General features: G+C 57.4%; 1 protein-coding gene across 3 annotated transcripts in view; it reads right to left on the bottom strand.

Moving 5' to 3' along the window:
• The window catches only part of LOC111145547 (SEC16 homolog A, endoplasmic reticulum export factor), a 32,084-nt gene extending 17,430 nt beyond the window's left edge, over positions 1-14,654 (bottom strand). Inside the window, exons 1-8 of one of the 3 annotated variants that reach the window (XM_022500468.1) lie at positions 14,568-14,652; positions 8,225-10,760; positions 7,115-7,513; positions 5,175-5,314; positions 2,204-2,301; positions 1,010-1,136; positions 353-527; positions 81-255 (exon numbers count right to left, since the gene is read on the bottom strand). In XM_022500468.1, the coding sequence (XP_022356176.1) occupies positions 81-255; positions 353-527; positions 1,010-1,136; positions 2,204-2,301; positions 5,175-5,314; positions 7,115-7,513; positions 8,225-10,696 (3,586 nt within the window). In that variant the 5' untranslated portion in view covers positions 10,697-10,760; positions 14,568-14,652. Of the gene's footprint in view, positions 1-80; positions 256-352; positions 528-1,009; positions 1,137-2,203; positions 2,302-5,174; positions 5,315-7,114; positions 10,761-14,567 lie in introns of all 3 variants that reach the window. The other 2 variants (XM_022500467.1, XM_022500466.1) reach the window with 2 other exon arrangements.
• Between the last annotated feature and the right edge of the window lie 680 nt (positions 14,655-15,334).

Raw genomic sequence — 15,334 nt, 5'->3', positions numbered from 1 at the left:
CTTGCAAGGCTACCCTGGCAGTGTGACTCGACCTCCCTCTGCACCTGTGCGAGCACAGGGTGCCGCGCGCACACACATACCTTGCTCCGTGGTGGGCCAGCCCACTTCGGCAGCGTAGCTGTACTCCGGGAAGCCCTGGCCACTGCCAAAATTACTGCCATAGGTGCTGTAGGCATAACCGCCAGGCAAGGAGCCGGGAGGAGGCGGGGCCTCATAGGGAACGGCAGCCACACTGTGATTTCTGTAAATCTGACTCTGGGAAAACATAAGGCAAACAGGAAAAATCAACTCCTGGGAACACAGGGGGCTCAGGCATGAGGTCACGTGTGAAGGGACGGGGAGAGGCCCCCACCTGATGCGAGTGGGAGCTGAAGCTACTGCGCAGACTCTGGGCTGAGCGCTCGCTGTGCACACTGTGCCTGTCCGCCTCTTCCCCGTAAGGATCCCTGTGGGGCTCGGGGTCGTCGTCAAAACTGCCCGTGAAGCGAGGGTCGTACCTCCAGGGGTCATCGTACCTCTCGGACCTGCTGGAACCAGGGACAGAGGCGAGGAAAGAGAACAGTGGGTAGGTGACGCCAGGATGACAGCCCTTTGCCACCCAACAGCAAGCACCACGTCGTCACCCCCCGTGGGGATCATGACCCTTAAAAGACCAGTCAGGCCCTACCCTCGGGAGAGCGGCCACATCCCAAGCCCAAGTTCAGATCCCTGCCTTCAGATCTGGATAAACCTCCTTCAAGTTCGTGCTGCGTGCAGCCGTGCCTCTCCCAGACCCAAGAAGAGGAGGAGCCGACTTCCAGCACCTGTGCTGAGGCCAGTTCCCCTCCGACAGCCCAGGTGGGAACTGTCAGCAGGGCCTGGTTCTCTTTCACACAGGGGCCCCAGCGTCAGCTGCTCACCAGGATCCCAAACACAACAGCAACTCGGGTAACTGACAGACACGAGGGCAGAGACCAGGAGCGAAGCTCTGAGTACGAGCAGCCCTTCTCATCAAGTGAGCTGTACCAACCTGTCGCCGTAAGCATAGCTCTCTTTCCTGTACGCATCGTATCCAGCGTCATACCAATACCTCCGGTCACAGGTGCGGGGATCCCTGAATCTGGAACCATAGTGGTACCGGTCCCAGCGACCTGGGTCTGTAAGCAGGGGATTCATGGTTTATGACAACAGGAGAGAGAAGACAGTCCTCAGAAAGCCGAGCCAGAGAAACCACACCACCCCAAGACTGAAGAATGCCTCCAGGCTCTTAGAGGAACCCAACTTTCCTCCCCAAAATCAGCATGACCTTGGAGACCATTAACTGTGAGACCCGGGTGGTGTCCCGCCTATACGCGTGACACCTGCTGGCCACTGGGTGTTCTCTCCACACACGATTAAAAACCCGCTAGAAGACATCTCTGTTAAATTTTACTCGTAGTCACGACTTTTTAACACTTAATCCCATGACTACAAATTTCCCTTACATGTCTTCTAACATGACCTAGGAAGTTTTTAGAAATATTCCAAAACTAAAAAATTGAAAACGAAAACAAAAACGTGTTAACATTATAAACTAGATGTGCCACTTTCGGCAGGTGTGAGTGGACTTTAAGTTTCCAACGGTACAAACACAGGAGGGAAAGAGGCCTGTGGGAAGCAGCAGACGGGGTGGCCGTGCCGGGACACCCAAGAGGCTGTGGGCCCTGGACCCTTCCCAGCACCACACAGTAGGGAGAGGCAGGGCCGCTGATGGGCACGCGAGGCCCAGCGGGAACACGCCAAGACCAGCAGGCAGCACCTGGTGCAGCGGGGACATCTGACGTCTGCACCATACAAGTAGGAGGCCCCTGGCCACGGGAGGCCACTGGCGTACCAGACATGGCCAGTGCGACCCAGAAGCTGGTGTCCCACTTTATTTATTTTAATCAGTTTAAGTAACCACGTAAAGACAAGGCTGCTCTGGAACTACTCATCACCACGCTTTGCTAGAAAGTCAAAGGAAACGACTAACGTGATAGAGACATTAACGCTAGAATCGAATCATCATTTCCTAATGAAAAACAGCGACATAAGTATTTCCAGACACAGCTAACTTTCAACTACTTTTGGCTCCTGGATTAAAAACACACGAAACTAACAAGGGGAACGGTCTCCTGAGAAATGATCGCAGAGCACAGAAAGCACCGGGCCGCGCCCACGGGGCCGCGGAGAAGCCCGCGCGCACCTGCATACTCATACTGGCCGGAGTAGTAGTCCGCATAGTGGTCACTCTGGCTGCTCCATCCGCTTTTGGAGGCGTAGTAACCTTCGGGGTACTCTTGCCTGAAAGCACACAACACCATTAAACCAACCCGCCTACTCGCTTCTGAGACGAGGCTGGGACGTCGGGCCACGCACTCGACTGCGCGGCGTCGGCGCCCACAAAAACACGTGCTGGAAATCCCAAACAGTCACGGGGAGAGGCCGGGACCCCCTCCCACACGGTTCATTAAAATTCTTCTCTTGGGGCGCCAGCGTGGCTCGGTCGGTGAAGCGTCTGCCTTCGGCTCAGGTCATGACCCCAGGGTCGTGAGATCGAGTCCTGCATCGGGCTCCCTGCTCGGCGCAGAGGCTGCTTCCCCTTCTGCCTGCTGCTCCCCTGGCTTGTGCTCTCTCTCTGACAAATACACAGAATTTTAAAACCCCCCTCTGGAGTACCTATTTAAGCGCCACACGGCATCCACGAGCCGGCCACCCTCTGTGTGCTCAGCACTGTGCCCTGCAGGCCAAGGCTCAAACCTATTCTCAGGTCTCTAGAATCGCACTCAGTGGGAGCAAAACGCCCTGAGCCATCAAACCCACACACACAGACCACGTGCCGCGTCCTCTGGACGCATGACACTGTGCATCCAGGTGCAGGGCTGTGGCTGGCTTAGCCCCTGGCATGGACCTCTTAAAAGTGACTGTTGTGAGGCCGAAAAGGTGCCTGATGGAGGCCGGCCTCACAGACCAAGCTACTAGTCTGACTCAGCGCACAGAAAGCAGAACGTAGTGATGTCAGCTGTCAGATCTTCCAGAGCGATTCCTTTTTGTTCCCTCCAACAGAATGAGAGCGCACATGCACGAGGTGACTGGGAGGACGGGGGAGGGGCGGGGGGGGGGGGACAGAATCCCAAGCAGACTCCACACCCAGCCCAGAGCCCTATAGGGGGCTCGATCTCACAACCATGAAATCAAGACCTGAGCCAAAATCAAGAGCTGGACGCTGAGCCGACTGAGCCGCCCTCCGGGGTAGTTGGACTCTCAGGAACACTTACTAGCGTTTGTATTTATTAATAACAAGTTTTAGACAATATTTGATATTTAAAATGTGACTTTTCTCATGGTTCTTCAGGAATGTCTCACTCAGCTGAGGCCGGGCGGCCCAGGAGGAGCACCTGCTCCCATGGCTCAGCTGTAGGAACAAGGCCCCTTCCCAGGGCTTTGGAGGAGAACCTTCCACTCCACCCATCTGCAGAGTGGGGGCCCCCAAGGGCACCAGTGGTGGGCTCAGAATAATGACCTGACACAGGGCAGAACCAAGAGCACACCACCTCCTCGCTGCCCTCACCAACCAAGCCCATTCATCCACCAGCAAAGATAGCCACAAAAATGAAAGACACGTTCGTGCAGGGACGTGCTCACGCCAGGCACGAGTACATATGCACATGCACACACATCTGCCAACCAAAGCAGGGCAGGAAGGACAGGCTGCTCTACGGAGCCAGCACAGGAGAGCAGTGAAGACAACAGGAGGACAGAGACACTGTGAGATGGGACGGGACCACTCCTGTGCAACCTGGCCCAGCCTCTGGTTGGGTGACTTTTAAGGGCATGGGGCCACCTTCAGAGTCTCAGAATGAGGTTCCATGTTAACCTGCAGGTGGGCAAGCAGACAGGAACCGGGATGGCGAGATGTACCCTGGCCGTGCCCTCCTCCATGCCTACGGGGTTCTAGGAATCACTTGCCCGCGGCTTTCCCTGAGTCAGAATACTTAACCTCAAACCTCTCCTTCCAGGTGCTTATCCAAGAGCTAACCCCTCGGGAACTCTCTTACATAAGTTCCTAGAAGGCTGGGCCATGTGCAGGTCAGTGGTGCACGGAGAGGGCAGCTCAAAAGGCAAAGGCTCACGGAGACAGAACCTCATCTGCAGACAAGCTATCAAGGACCCCAAGGACCAGCAACAGGACCCCAAGATTTTGAAAGGGAGCGCACGCATGAGGTCTCTATCAGCGATCGGACCTCCTCTATTACAAGTTCAAGAAGCCACGTACTCCGGTAGCAAAACCTACCCCCGACTCATACCCCCCTAACCTGACGATGGGCGAGCATGGGGGAAGGCTCTGGAAGGCAGGCAGCAACACCGCACTGGGAACAGGCCTGCTGCTCCTTGTGGCTCTACCCGCGGCTCTGAGTGGGAGCCCCGGGACCCGCTGAGGTCCTGCTTGGCTAAGTCAGGGATCTTTCAAAATCCCTCATCCAGGCGCACCTGGGAGGCTCGGCTGGTTAAGCATCCGACTCTTGATCTCAGCCCAGGTCACGATCTCAGGGTCATGAGGTCAAGCCCTGCGTCGGACTCCACGCTCAAGCAGGAAATCTGCTTGAGATTCTCCCTCCCCCTGCCCTTCCCTCTGCACTCTTGCTCTCTCTCAAATAAACAGACCTTAAGAAAAGAAAGAAAGAAAGAAAGAAAGAACCCCTCATCTATAATCCCACAGCCGAGATGTGCCTGGTCAGCAAGAGAGAGCAGGACAGAGGTGTGCGGGGGCCTCCAGCACAGGGGGCAGCGCTGGGAAAGGGACGTGGACAGGCGTCCTGGCCGAAGAATCAAGCACGTCTGTGATTAGAGGCGCAGCAGAGGCTCAGTGCGAGGGCAAAGCTGCCACGGTCTAAGGGCCCCGAACACCCCGGCAGCCGAACGCCAGAGCCGTGCGTGCCTTGGCAGTGGGGTGACCAGCTGGCCCCGAGAGGACCCCGCCGAGGGTCTGCCCGCCCCAGTGCTGGCTGACCGCACAGCATGGCCGCAGGGGAGGGCTTTGTCCCATTCCAAAGTGCCCGTGCGCTCTGGCCGTGCCGATTACACACAGAAGAAACACGCCGATACAACTCTTCACGAGCGCCGTCTTTCCCAGGGCACCGCGTTACTCCCACAGCCAGGACCACGGGGCCCATCACCTGGCAGGCGGCCGGTCTGAGCAGTGACTTGCTCGGGAGCTGGGTCGCTCAGGCTCGGAGTAGCGGTAGTTCTCAGCGTAGGCAGACGCCGTGCTGTCGTAGGACCTGTACCTGGGCTCATACAGGCCGTAGACGTCCTGCTGGAAGAAGGATGTGCGTAACATCAGAGACCAGTAAAGAGACAACGCATCAAGCCACTGGCACCAGCTCTAAATGGCACCGGGGATGGCCCTCCAGGAGAAGCACTGGATGTGGGGCTTCCTTCATGCAAAACAGAAAGCCTACAGTCCGAAAACTGTGGCCGCCGGTGGGCGGCAGGATCCTCCTCAAAGGGACCGTCCTGGGCCTGCTCAGCAGATGGCCAGTGTGTCAGTGGGCAGCCCCTACAGAGCCACGGAGACTCTAGAGGGCCCCACTGGGCTTCTGGTCCCCGAGGTCTCGAATGTGGAGGTGCTGTGACCCCCCAAGTTTGTGCTGTTTCAGATGCCATCTTAGGTAAGCAAACTCCCCAGGGTCCCACCTCAGTGTGTCCCCGAGCTCCAGGAAGCCTTCCAGAGAGGATCACGTTTTCCTCTCCTGAGGCTTTCAGCCCCATTACAGACCGATGAACGGCCACGGCTCTGTCTCTAAGGGGCGGCCGTGCGAAGACCGGGGGCAGGAATGAAGCGATCCCGGCAGGAGATGGAACCAGCCCTCTGGGCTACGAGCCTGACTCTCTGCCATCACCCGGCAAAAGAGGAGGAATCACGTAAAACGGACTTATTCCTGACCACTGCTGCAGGCTGCGGCGACAAGGCTGGAGGGCACCAGGAAGCAGGCTCCCAGAGGTGACGCCGGGCTCTGGCTGGAGCTCCCGGGACGCACACGTAGCCGCTGCACAAAGGACCCAAAGCAGGTACGCTGGCCCCCTCACACTCTGCCAGCCCCCCGGGCTCTGGGCGCACTGGAAGTCAATTTCCATGTGTGGCAACAGGAGTCCTACGGGCTCCTTCCAGAATTTAGGATTTGCTGCTCTTGGTGGTTAGCTGTGCGCTCTTCATACATTCCCAAAGATGCTCAAAGCCCACAAAGGAGACCCAAGCCTCCTGTCACTGGGGGCTGCCGCCTGGCCCAACCCCATCCATCTCTGACTACGAGAGCCCAGGATGGCCACCCGCCCCTGCCCAGGAGGACCGTGCTTTCCAAACCTCTAGCCCACACTCCTTTGAACTCGGCTAACCTTGGGTGATGCTGGGCTGGGACTAGACGTGATGAGATAGACAGCGATCCAATGTTTGTGCTCGAAGCACGCGCTTCAGAGCAACACAGGCCGGGCAGAACCCAACCGCAGCAAGGTTCACGCGCCGGGACATGCCACCGTGAAGGCTGAGGCTTCCGCACAGCACAGCAGCCGCCCCCACCCCGCTGCTGGGGCCACCGGACGCCTCAGAGTCTATGGCATTTCATCCCCCGTGGCTGTTTCACTAGGATGACATTCCAGACCTAACTTTTACCTCTAAATATTTTTATTCTCAAAGAGGGACCTCAAAGACTACACGTCCCTGCGACTCGCCAGGTAGGTGTTTCACGCCAAAACCACGCTGAAGCTCGCAGGGGCTATCCCGGTTTCCCAAAGCTTCTCCACAGAGAAGCCGCCGCTGGGACAGGAGACAGACGGCTTCTCAGCCATGGGAGTTGGAGGATACCGTGTGAAATAAATAATCAGGTACCCCTTACGATGCAATACACAGCCGTGCAGAGTAAACTCCCAAGAGACGGGCCGCGTTGGGCATCTGTGAGAGGCACGCTTGTCCCCCGCCACGGTGCCTGGAGCCAGCACTCGGCACGGTGGTGGCACTATGGGTTACTTCCGAACCGAGCAACAGAAGCCCACCATGGCCCACAACTCAAGAGAAAGGAACCACTGGTCGCAAGGTTCAAGTGCGAGAGCTTGATCGTACCTGGTAATAGAGGGGGGCCGCGCCAGGCTCCAGCGGGTACGGTGAGGGGTAAGGGGACTGGTAGCCATCGTACAGCGGTCTGTAATAGTAGTAAGACGCCAAGTCTGGAGCAGGCGGCTGTAGCCAGTGCTGGTCTGACCGCACGGCTGCCTGGCTCGAGCTGGCGGACACGGCCGATGCGCTGGAGGACCGAGGCGGCCGGGGTGGCAGCGGCTGACCTGTGTCAGCCGGAGCTGGACTTGGGGGTGGTGGGACCGAGTTTTGGGGCTGTCCCTGCACAGGTGGACTTCCTGGGTCTGAAGGTTCTGAACATGTAGGTTTGGGCCCTTGTGGAGGAGGCGGTGCTGGCTCCTGCTGGGCTCTCTCGAGGCCACGCTGGTCCTGAGTGTCTTTCATCACCTGTTGGTAGAAATGGTCTGAGTTATGTGGCCCTGGCCCAGGTGGCCTCGGATGACTGCTGGCGGCGTGCTGACACGCGGAGCCGTCAGAACGGGGTGGGCTATACACTCTTAGAGGACTTTCCAAAGTCCTACTGAGTGTGAAGTCTAGGGCTCCAGAAGTTTCTTCTCGATGACTGGAGCGATCTGCCTTATGACCAGCGGGTGCCGTGGCAGTGTTCGCAGGCGGCACCAACGTCACGCCTGTGCTTCCAGCAGGGCCACTAACCAACTCGGGAAGACCGTTCTCTGCGTTGTCAGTATTTTGGCTTTCTGAAACCAAGTTCTTTGGAACTGGATGAGGTGGTGGCTGAACCAGCGAAGTAGCAGGTTGATTAGAAACTATTTCTGAAGTACCAGGAACTTGTGGAAAACCACTGTGCGCAAAATTGTTAGGCAAAGGCGAGCGGGTGAGAGGGCCGGCTGTGTTCCCAGACATAGGGGCGCTGTCTCCAGAGTCCCCCCCCAGAGCCCAGCTGCTTGCTGAGGGTTTATCCCCGACCAAAGCATCTCTCCAGGGCTGATTCTTCTCATTAGGACTCGGTAAGGACACAGAAAAATTAATGGGCTGAGCCAAATTATAGCTTCGATCGGGCTGGGCAATCAAGACTGGTGGGTTCTGCAAAGATTCAGTGGGTGGCGAGGATAAGAGACTGGCATAGCCAGAACTTGCCTGGGATGGGAGGGCCTCCTCTTCTCCCATCTTGGGAGGGTTCTCGAGGTTCTCAGAAGCACCAGTGCTGTCCCCACTCTGCAGAAGGCCGGAGCCTGGCTGCCGGGACTGCGGAGCGGACACGCCCTCATCCGGAGGCTGAATCACTTCCGACGGCTGCGGTTTCACAGGCACGTGCAGCGCAGGAGCAGCTGGAGCTAGAAGGACGTTGCCTCCAAAATCTGGCAACTCGTTCTGCGCCCACAACGTCGTCACTGGGCTCTCACACTTCACAACCCCCTGGCTTCTGGCCAAAGGCCTTTTCTCGGCTGCCAGGGGCAGAATTTCCAGGGGTGGTCCCCCGGTGTGCACGAGCCCGTGCCCCGGCTCCGCAGGTACAGAAAAGGGGGTAGAACAGGCCTGGAGCATGAACAGGGTCTCCATGTTGTCCGGGGGCTGCTCCAGGTTGCCGGGGGAGGTGTCAGGCGGGGCAGCAGCGGGTCTGCGCTGCTTCTGGTGGGCAATGGCCCCTCTCACCTCACCCACCATGTTGGCGCGATCGGCCTCGATGGGTTTGACTCCAACTAAGTGGGATTTCACTGGTTCAAAAGAACTATTTGCACTTGTCTGAAATATTCCAGTGGGTTTTGGGGGACTTGGGGTTGAGGGCTGGGACAGGCTGCCGTGGTGACTCTGGTTCACAGTGGTCTCGTCTGTCTCTCCTCCCACGGGAGAAGAATCAATTTGCTTAAAAAAACTCCCTGGAGACTCATCTTCAGGTTTTCCAACTTCCTGCTGAATGAAAGTGCCTACATCTTGGGGCCTGGCTACACTGGGGAGATTCCTGTGGCTCTTGCCGCTGTAACCGGATGACACACTATCAGACCGCACGGGGTGCGGCGCTGAATCTGGGGCCTCGAGATTTGGGCCCCCACCCCCAGAGTGGCCCACAACGCCGAGCCTGGGAACTGCTGGCCCGGGCAGGGGCCCATATCTGACCTGATCGCTGGGGGAGGAAAGGTCCAAACTCTGAGGCTCACTTGGCAGAACTTCCTGATTCTGAATGAATTCAAGGTCTTCCACGTTCTCAGACTGCGAGCTGCTGGCCGCGTGCACCCCTGCGCCGGGTGTGCCACCCCACGCGGTCACGGGAGCACTTGCCGCGGTGGGGTGGTCAGGCGGGGCGCCTGCGGTCTGATAAAAGTAAGGTTGCGGGTGTCCTCGCTGCTGCGTGGCCTCGCTGTTGGAACCTCTGGGAAAGGCCTGGTAGATGCCGCCTGCTCCCATGTGTGCAGGAGGGTGACCAAGTGCGAGGCTGGGGGAGAAGCCACCGAAGTCAGACCGACCAGCAGAGCCGGTGTTTTCGGATGAGAGGTTCTCCTCATTTTCTGCCTCCCCTCCTTGGAAAAACATGGAGAGCGCCCCGGAGTCTGCTTCTGACAAGGCTTGACTGGTCCCGGCCCCTGGGGGGCAGTGCAAATGGCTTTCTGGGCTATTACCCTGAGTGAGGGGATTACTGAGAGCAAGGTCCGGCAACTGCTCTTTGTTCACTCCTGGATTTGGCCTGAGCTCCTGGCTTGCCCGAATATTCCCAGCTTTAGAATTTTGCCTGAACACATTTTCAGGATCAAAGTTATTTGCTGAACGGTTTCCACTTTGCAGGCAGGCCGCCTCGTTGCTTCCATCACTGGCTAAGGGTCCTGGCAAAGACACCAGCGGGTTGAGCTGCTCGTGGCTGGGACCATGATGCAGGGTAGACGGAGCAGGGAAGTGAGAAACGCTGGAGGCGTGGGGCAGCGCACTCTGAACAGGTCCTTCCGGGCGGGGCCAATAATGTTGACCTGAGGGTTGTGCGCCTCCCTGCCCTGCTCCCCAGTGCCCTGGCATTTGCTGACGAGGCTGAGGGAAGAACGGAGATGGTGCTGATGCCGTGGCACTGTCGTGTGGGCTCTGCCTACTCAGGGGCCTATCGGGCCCAAGCGTGTTCATGTGTGGATGGCCCCCGTGAGGACTGTCTGCACCCGCTCCTGGAACGTACTGAGGATGTGGCAGAGTCTGAGCTTCAGGTTCTGAGCTGGGAGCCACCGCGGCACTCTTGTTCCCCTCGGGATCCGATGGTGCCAAAGGGGTCAGCACGCTGGAAAACAGACTGCCATCTGCTCTGGGCTGCGACATTGGTCCTTGGGGGGTATCCCCGGTATTCGTGTGAGCTGCAGGCAGACCAGGGTGCTGAAGGAACGCTGGTGGGGCCGGGCCTTGCGGAAGGGGTGGGCTGCTTTTGGACAAACTGCCCAACGATGTACTTTGTAGCGCCTGTCTACTAAAAGCAAACGGATCCGTCACGGGCTGCAGCGGGCAGGTGATCGGAGTTCCGGGTGCATTATTATTTGCCTGTCTCCTGTACGGTCTGTTGGACCAGAACATGCTCTGAGGAGTCCCAGCTGGAGGTGGCCCAACCATGCCCGACGGGGCTGCCTGCGGCGGCGGCTGCATGACTGATCTCCTGCACAACTAGATGCTGCTTACAGAAAGAAGCAGGATATAGGTTTTCCTTAATCTGAACGGAAAAAGACAAAGAAGAAATTAGCATAAAATCCATATATTCAAATTCCCAGACAGAATTAGGAAAACTAAAAAAACAGAGAGAGGCTGGAAACCACTCAAGAGTCTGCGGCTTTGGTCCCCGAGGCCTGCTGTCCCTGCTCCCACCCCCTCCCGCCCAGAACTGCAGCCTGGAGGGGCTGCTGCTGCTGCGAGGGTCGCTGAGTGCGCAGGCCAGAAGGCAGCAACACCAGCCCGGGATGCAAACGCAGGCAGGCCGCACCCGGAGCTCCCTGACTTCACACAAGTTACTGCCTTCTCTGCGGCTCGTAACCCAGCTGAATACCCGCGTGGAATGCCCGATGCCTCCGCGACACCCTCACCGAGCAGGCAGAGATGAGATACAACTACACTGCTGGTCTCACCACCAGGTATGATGGTTAACTCCCCAAATGACCACCAGACCCCGAAAGAGCCTCCTCCTCTGTTAACACTGCACATCACACTTCTCACACAGGTTAATGTCAAATCTTGAAAACACAAGTTGAAGATTTATATTTCCATTTTAACGAAAGAGCATTATAGAGCACAAAGTAGTACAAGCTGCAAAATCTAAAATAAATAAAAACGCCTTTTATGCCCCCGTGCAAAAGGTCTCCTTTTCTGTGTGATGACTGCTGGAAGAGCATCAGCAGGACAAGTGGCCTCTGCCCAGCAGAGCTGTAACAACTATGCCCGGGATGAAAACCCCAAGTAAACTTAAAGCAGCTTTAAAACTGCCCAAGTGACTTCATTCAAAAATTTTCAATAATAGAGCGCCAACAAAACTTTTATAGAAAACAAAGGACCAAACTCATCTTTACGGTATTTTTTCTTGCTGGGTGGGTTTTTTCCTAAATAAAATACATTAAGCATAATCTTGAACAGTTAACCTGTACTTTTAAGACAAAAACCCAGTCACTGTCTCTTTCTATGTGTAAGTCCTTCCCCCTTGTACCACCCTCACAAACAAACAGGGTAAGCTCAGCCCATCACGGGGATAAGTCAACATCAGAGGGAGATATTGTAGAAGGACTCCAGAGCCTAACCCACACGTTTCTGCAGAGGGACAACATTAATGCTCTTGGAAATCTTTCTGGCAGCCAGATACAAGAACGCACTTATGAATGTCTCTTAAATACAGCTATTTACAAACGAAAGCTCCTATGTCTCTCTGGAAACTAGTTCTAGGAATCCATTAGTCAACTACCACTGCTGCCCACACATGCCCTGTCCCAGGCCAACAGGGAACCTTCCTGGGGAAGAGCACGCTGAAACTCGCTCACATTTAATGCACTATATTAGGATCAGCACTGGAGACCTCACCGGGTGATAAGCCGCTGTTTCAAAACCAAGAACATTTACAGCTCAGCTTTCCATAGACTGAGAGCAGAGCAAGCAGAGCCTCTTCCTGTTATCTGCGCAACAGAGGCACCCAGGACACCCTCCAAGACACAACTTCCTCCTCGCAAGGCTCTAGCAGAGGACCCTCGGCCATTCTAAGCAGCATTTTAAAGCTTTTCTTTAAAAAGAAAAAAAAAGAAAGAAAGAAAAGAAAAGAAAAACCACACATGGAAAGAAAGAAAGAAAAGAAAAGAAAAGAAAAGAAAAGAAAAACCACACAATGGCAGAGGCCCAGAGGATTACCCAGCGGAGGTATGACTGGGAGAGCAAGGCTGGGTACCCAGCTGAATGGCGCTGGGCACACTCCCTGTCTTTCTGTGACCCTGTCTCTTCATCTGTAAAGTGAGAGAAGCAATATGACAATTTCCAAGGTTTCTTCTGCGTTTTATCTTACAAAGTTCTACCCACAGCAGATTCTGGGATGCCTTAATCCCTACTGTTGTTTAATAAGGAAATGTCATCAAAAATGTAAACTTCACAGGTTTATACTTACATGCTTTCCTTGAAGAAACTTTCTTTAAAAACTATTTTCTCAACTCCCAGACTAAAAACCCTTTTATAAGCAAACGCTCTCACTTCCCTATAGAGTAGAATCCCCTACTCCCTCCCCGCCAGCCCGAAATTGAGAGCTTTTTAACCAGTATGCCGACTGCACAACCGGGAACATTCTCTCCTGACCCCAGGGGGCTCAACTCCCTCCAGAAGTCGTCCTGTAAGCTCTGGCCACCTGACTTAAAAAGGCAGTATTTCAGAGGCACCAGCTGCTGCTCTTACAGAGGCATTACTCACAACCCCAGCCCTCGAGTAGACCGCCTTGCATCTCTGGGAAATACTTAAGCACAACCTATTTCCAATACAAATTCCCGACTGTGGGACCAAGACGCCTGAAGCCCATGCCTATCCTCTCAGAGCTGCTGCCTCAAGCAAGGAGTGTGTAAACCCACAGGAGTGCCAGAAGGCACCTGGGAGACGACCCTTTGCCTACAATCTCCCTCACGGCAACTGTGAGTGTGGATGTCCCTGTCAGACTCTGGGACACTCCACCCAAAGACACCATAAACTCCAACCTTCCTACGTACAGGATCAAACACATTTAGAGAAGGGAGTCTAAATACTGTTAAAAATGGCAAAGATCTGGGCACCTGGGGGGCTCCGTCGTTAGGCATGGGCCTTTGGTTTAGGTCGTGGTCCCAGGATCCTGGGATCGAGTCCCATGCCGGGCTCCCTGCTCAGCAGAAGGCCTGCTTCTACCTCTCCCACTCCCCCCCCACCCCGCTTGTGCTCCCTCTCTCGCTGTGTCTCTGTGTCAAATAAGTAAATAAAATCTTTTTTTAAAAAAAGGTTAAAAAAATGACAATGATCCTAAAGGACACACTGACATTCAGGAAGGAGCTTTACAGAGCAAGAAGCAATCATTAAAATCAACAGGCTACGCTAGAGAGTGCTTTCCGGACGATGCGGGGACTTACTACTATTTAGGGTGAATGAATGGCAGGAACATGCCCCCTGCCTCATCTCTGTAAGGCAACAGCCCCCAGAACCGCAGGAAACAGCGCGGGGGAGGAACACCTGCAGGGAGCCGGCGGCGCCCAACTTGCACAAGCACCAGTGTAGCAACACCAGGCGTGACCCGGTTCGCTCCCGCCGCACCGCGGCTGGCGGACTGCGCTCTGCGCTCGTTAACGTCCGCACACACGTGAGGCAGCTCGGGGCACTTCCGAGCCATCTCAGAGCGTCTGCAGGCGAAGCAGCGAAAACCGATCCTAAACGGCTGTGACGCGCGCAGACCCGCGACCGCAACGTCTGCGCCCCAAGAGCTGTAATGATCTTGTCCCACAGCTCTCTGAGCCTCGGCGTGAAACCAAGGAGCCGGCCTCCGCCGCGACATCTCGGTCGCCCGGCCACGGAGCTCCCGACGGACACCACCGCTGCGAGCCCGTGCGCTCACCAGCGCGGCTCGCAGGACACCTCTCAGCCGACGGGGACGACACCACTCGGCAGCCCACAAGCAAAGCACACGCGGAACCGAAGAAATCCCGGACACGCCAGCACTCTTCACAAACTTGCCGGCCCGCTCTGCCCTCCAGCCATCCCAACACCGCCTCCACGCAGGCCGCCGGGGCCAAGCCAAGGGTCGGCACAGTCGAGCCCGCCACAGCGCCGGCCCTCCCTCCGGGGTCCACCTCAGTCTGACGAGGCGGGCGCCAGACCCGCGGCAGGCGGTCCGCGCGCCCGGCCCCCCACGGCCCCAGCCGAACCCGCGGGTCCCCACCCGCCCCCGGCGCCCCTGCCCGACCCCCCGGCGGCACCCGGAGACGCGCTGTCCGCTCCGGGCTGGGCCCGGCCCCGCCGTTCCCCTCCGCCCGACCCCGGCCCTCACCGGCGCGCCACAGGACTGCCAGGGCTCACTCCCGGCCCGTCCGCGATCCCTGGGCCAAGCCCTCAGGAGCCGCGGGCGGAAGCCGGCCGGGCAGCACCGATGAGCGCAGATACGACAGCCGCAGCAGCCATCTTGGCACATCCGGCTCCGGCCGCCGCGCCGCCGACGTGTCCGACCGCGACGTCAGCGCGCGCCACGCCCGCCCACCACGCCCATCAGCCCCGCCCATCGCAACCGCTCCCGTGACGCTGCGCCCCGTACGTTCGCTCCGCCCTCTCCCTCGCCGGCCACCCATTCGTCCGCCCCGTTGGCCCCGCCCCTCGCCTGCGACCAATCTTTCGGCGTTCATCCCTTCGTCCCGCCCCCTTGGCCTCGCCCCTTGGCCCCGCCCCCTGCGACCCGCCCTTCGCCCACCTGCCGGGCCGGGCGCGCGGCGGGCGGCTCGGAGACGTCGCGCTGGTTCCGCCGGCTCTTTCTCCCAGTCTTTTCTCGTCTTAGGGTGGGAGGAGAGTCGGGGCTCTTCAGTCAGACCTAGGTGAAGAACCAGCCTTGAACGACCGAGGCCAGCGGGCGCCCCCGCCGACAACAGCTACTCGGCGGCGCCCTGGCGCAGGCGCGACCCTCCCATCCTGCCGTTGGACTTCCTCCAAGGCTGGAAGTCGGCGGGAGGTGGCCGCGCATGCGCCGGCGCCGCGGCGGGCTGCGCCTGCGCACCTCGCGGCGGCTCGCGGGTTGCTTGGTTACGGCCGGCGGTTGCTCCGGGTTCC

The sequence above is a fragment of the Enhydra lutris genome, unplaced genomic scaffold, assembly GCF_002288905.1.
Source record: "Enhydra lutris kenyoni isolate GAN:26980312 unplaced genomic scaffold, ASM228890v2 scaffoldscaffold13, whole genome shotgun sequence".
Classification (NCBI taxonomy): Eukaryota; Metazoa; Chordata; class Mammalia; order Carnivora; family Mustelidae; genus Enhydra; species Enhydra lutris.
The sequence above is the reverse complement of the archived record's forward strand: the minus strand, read 5'-3'. Positions and strand labels throughout refer to the sequence as shown.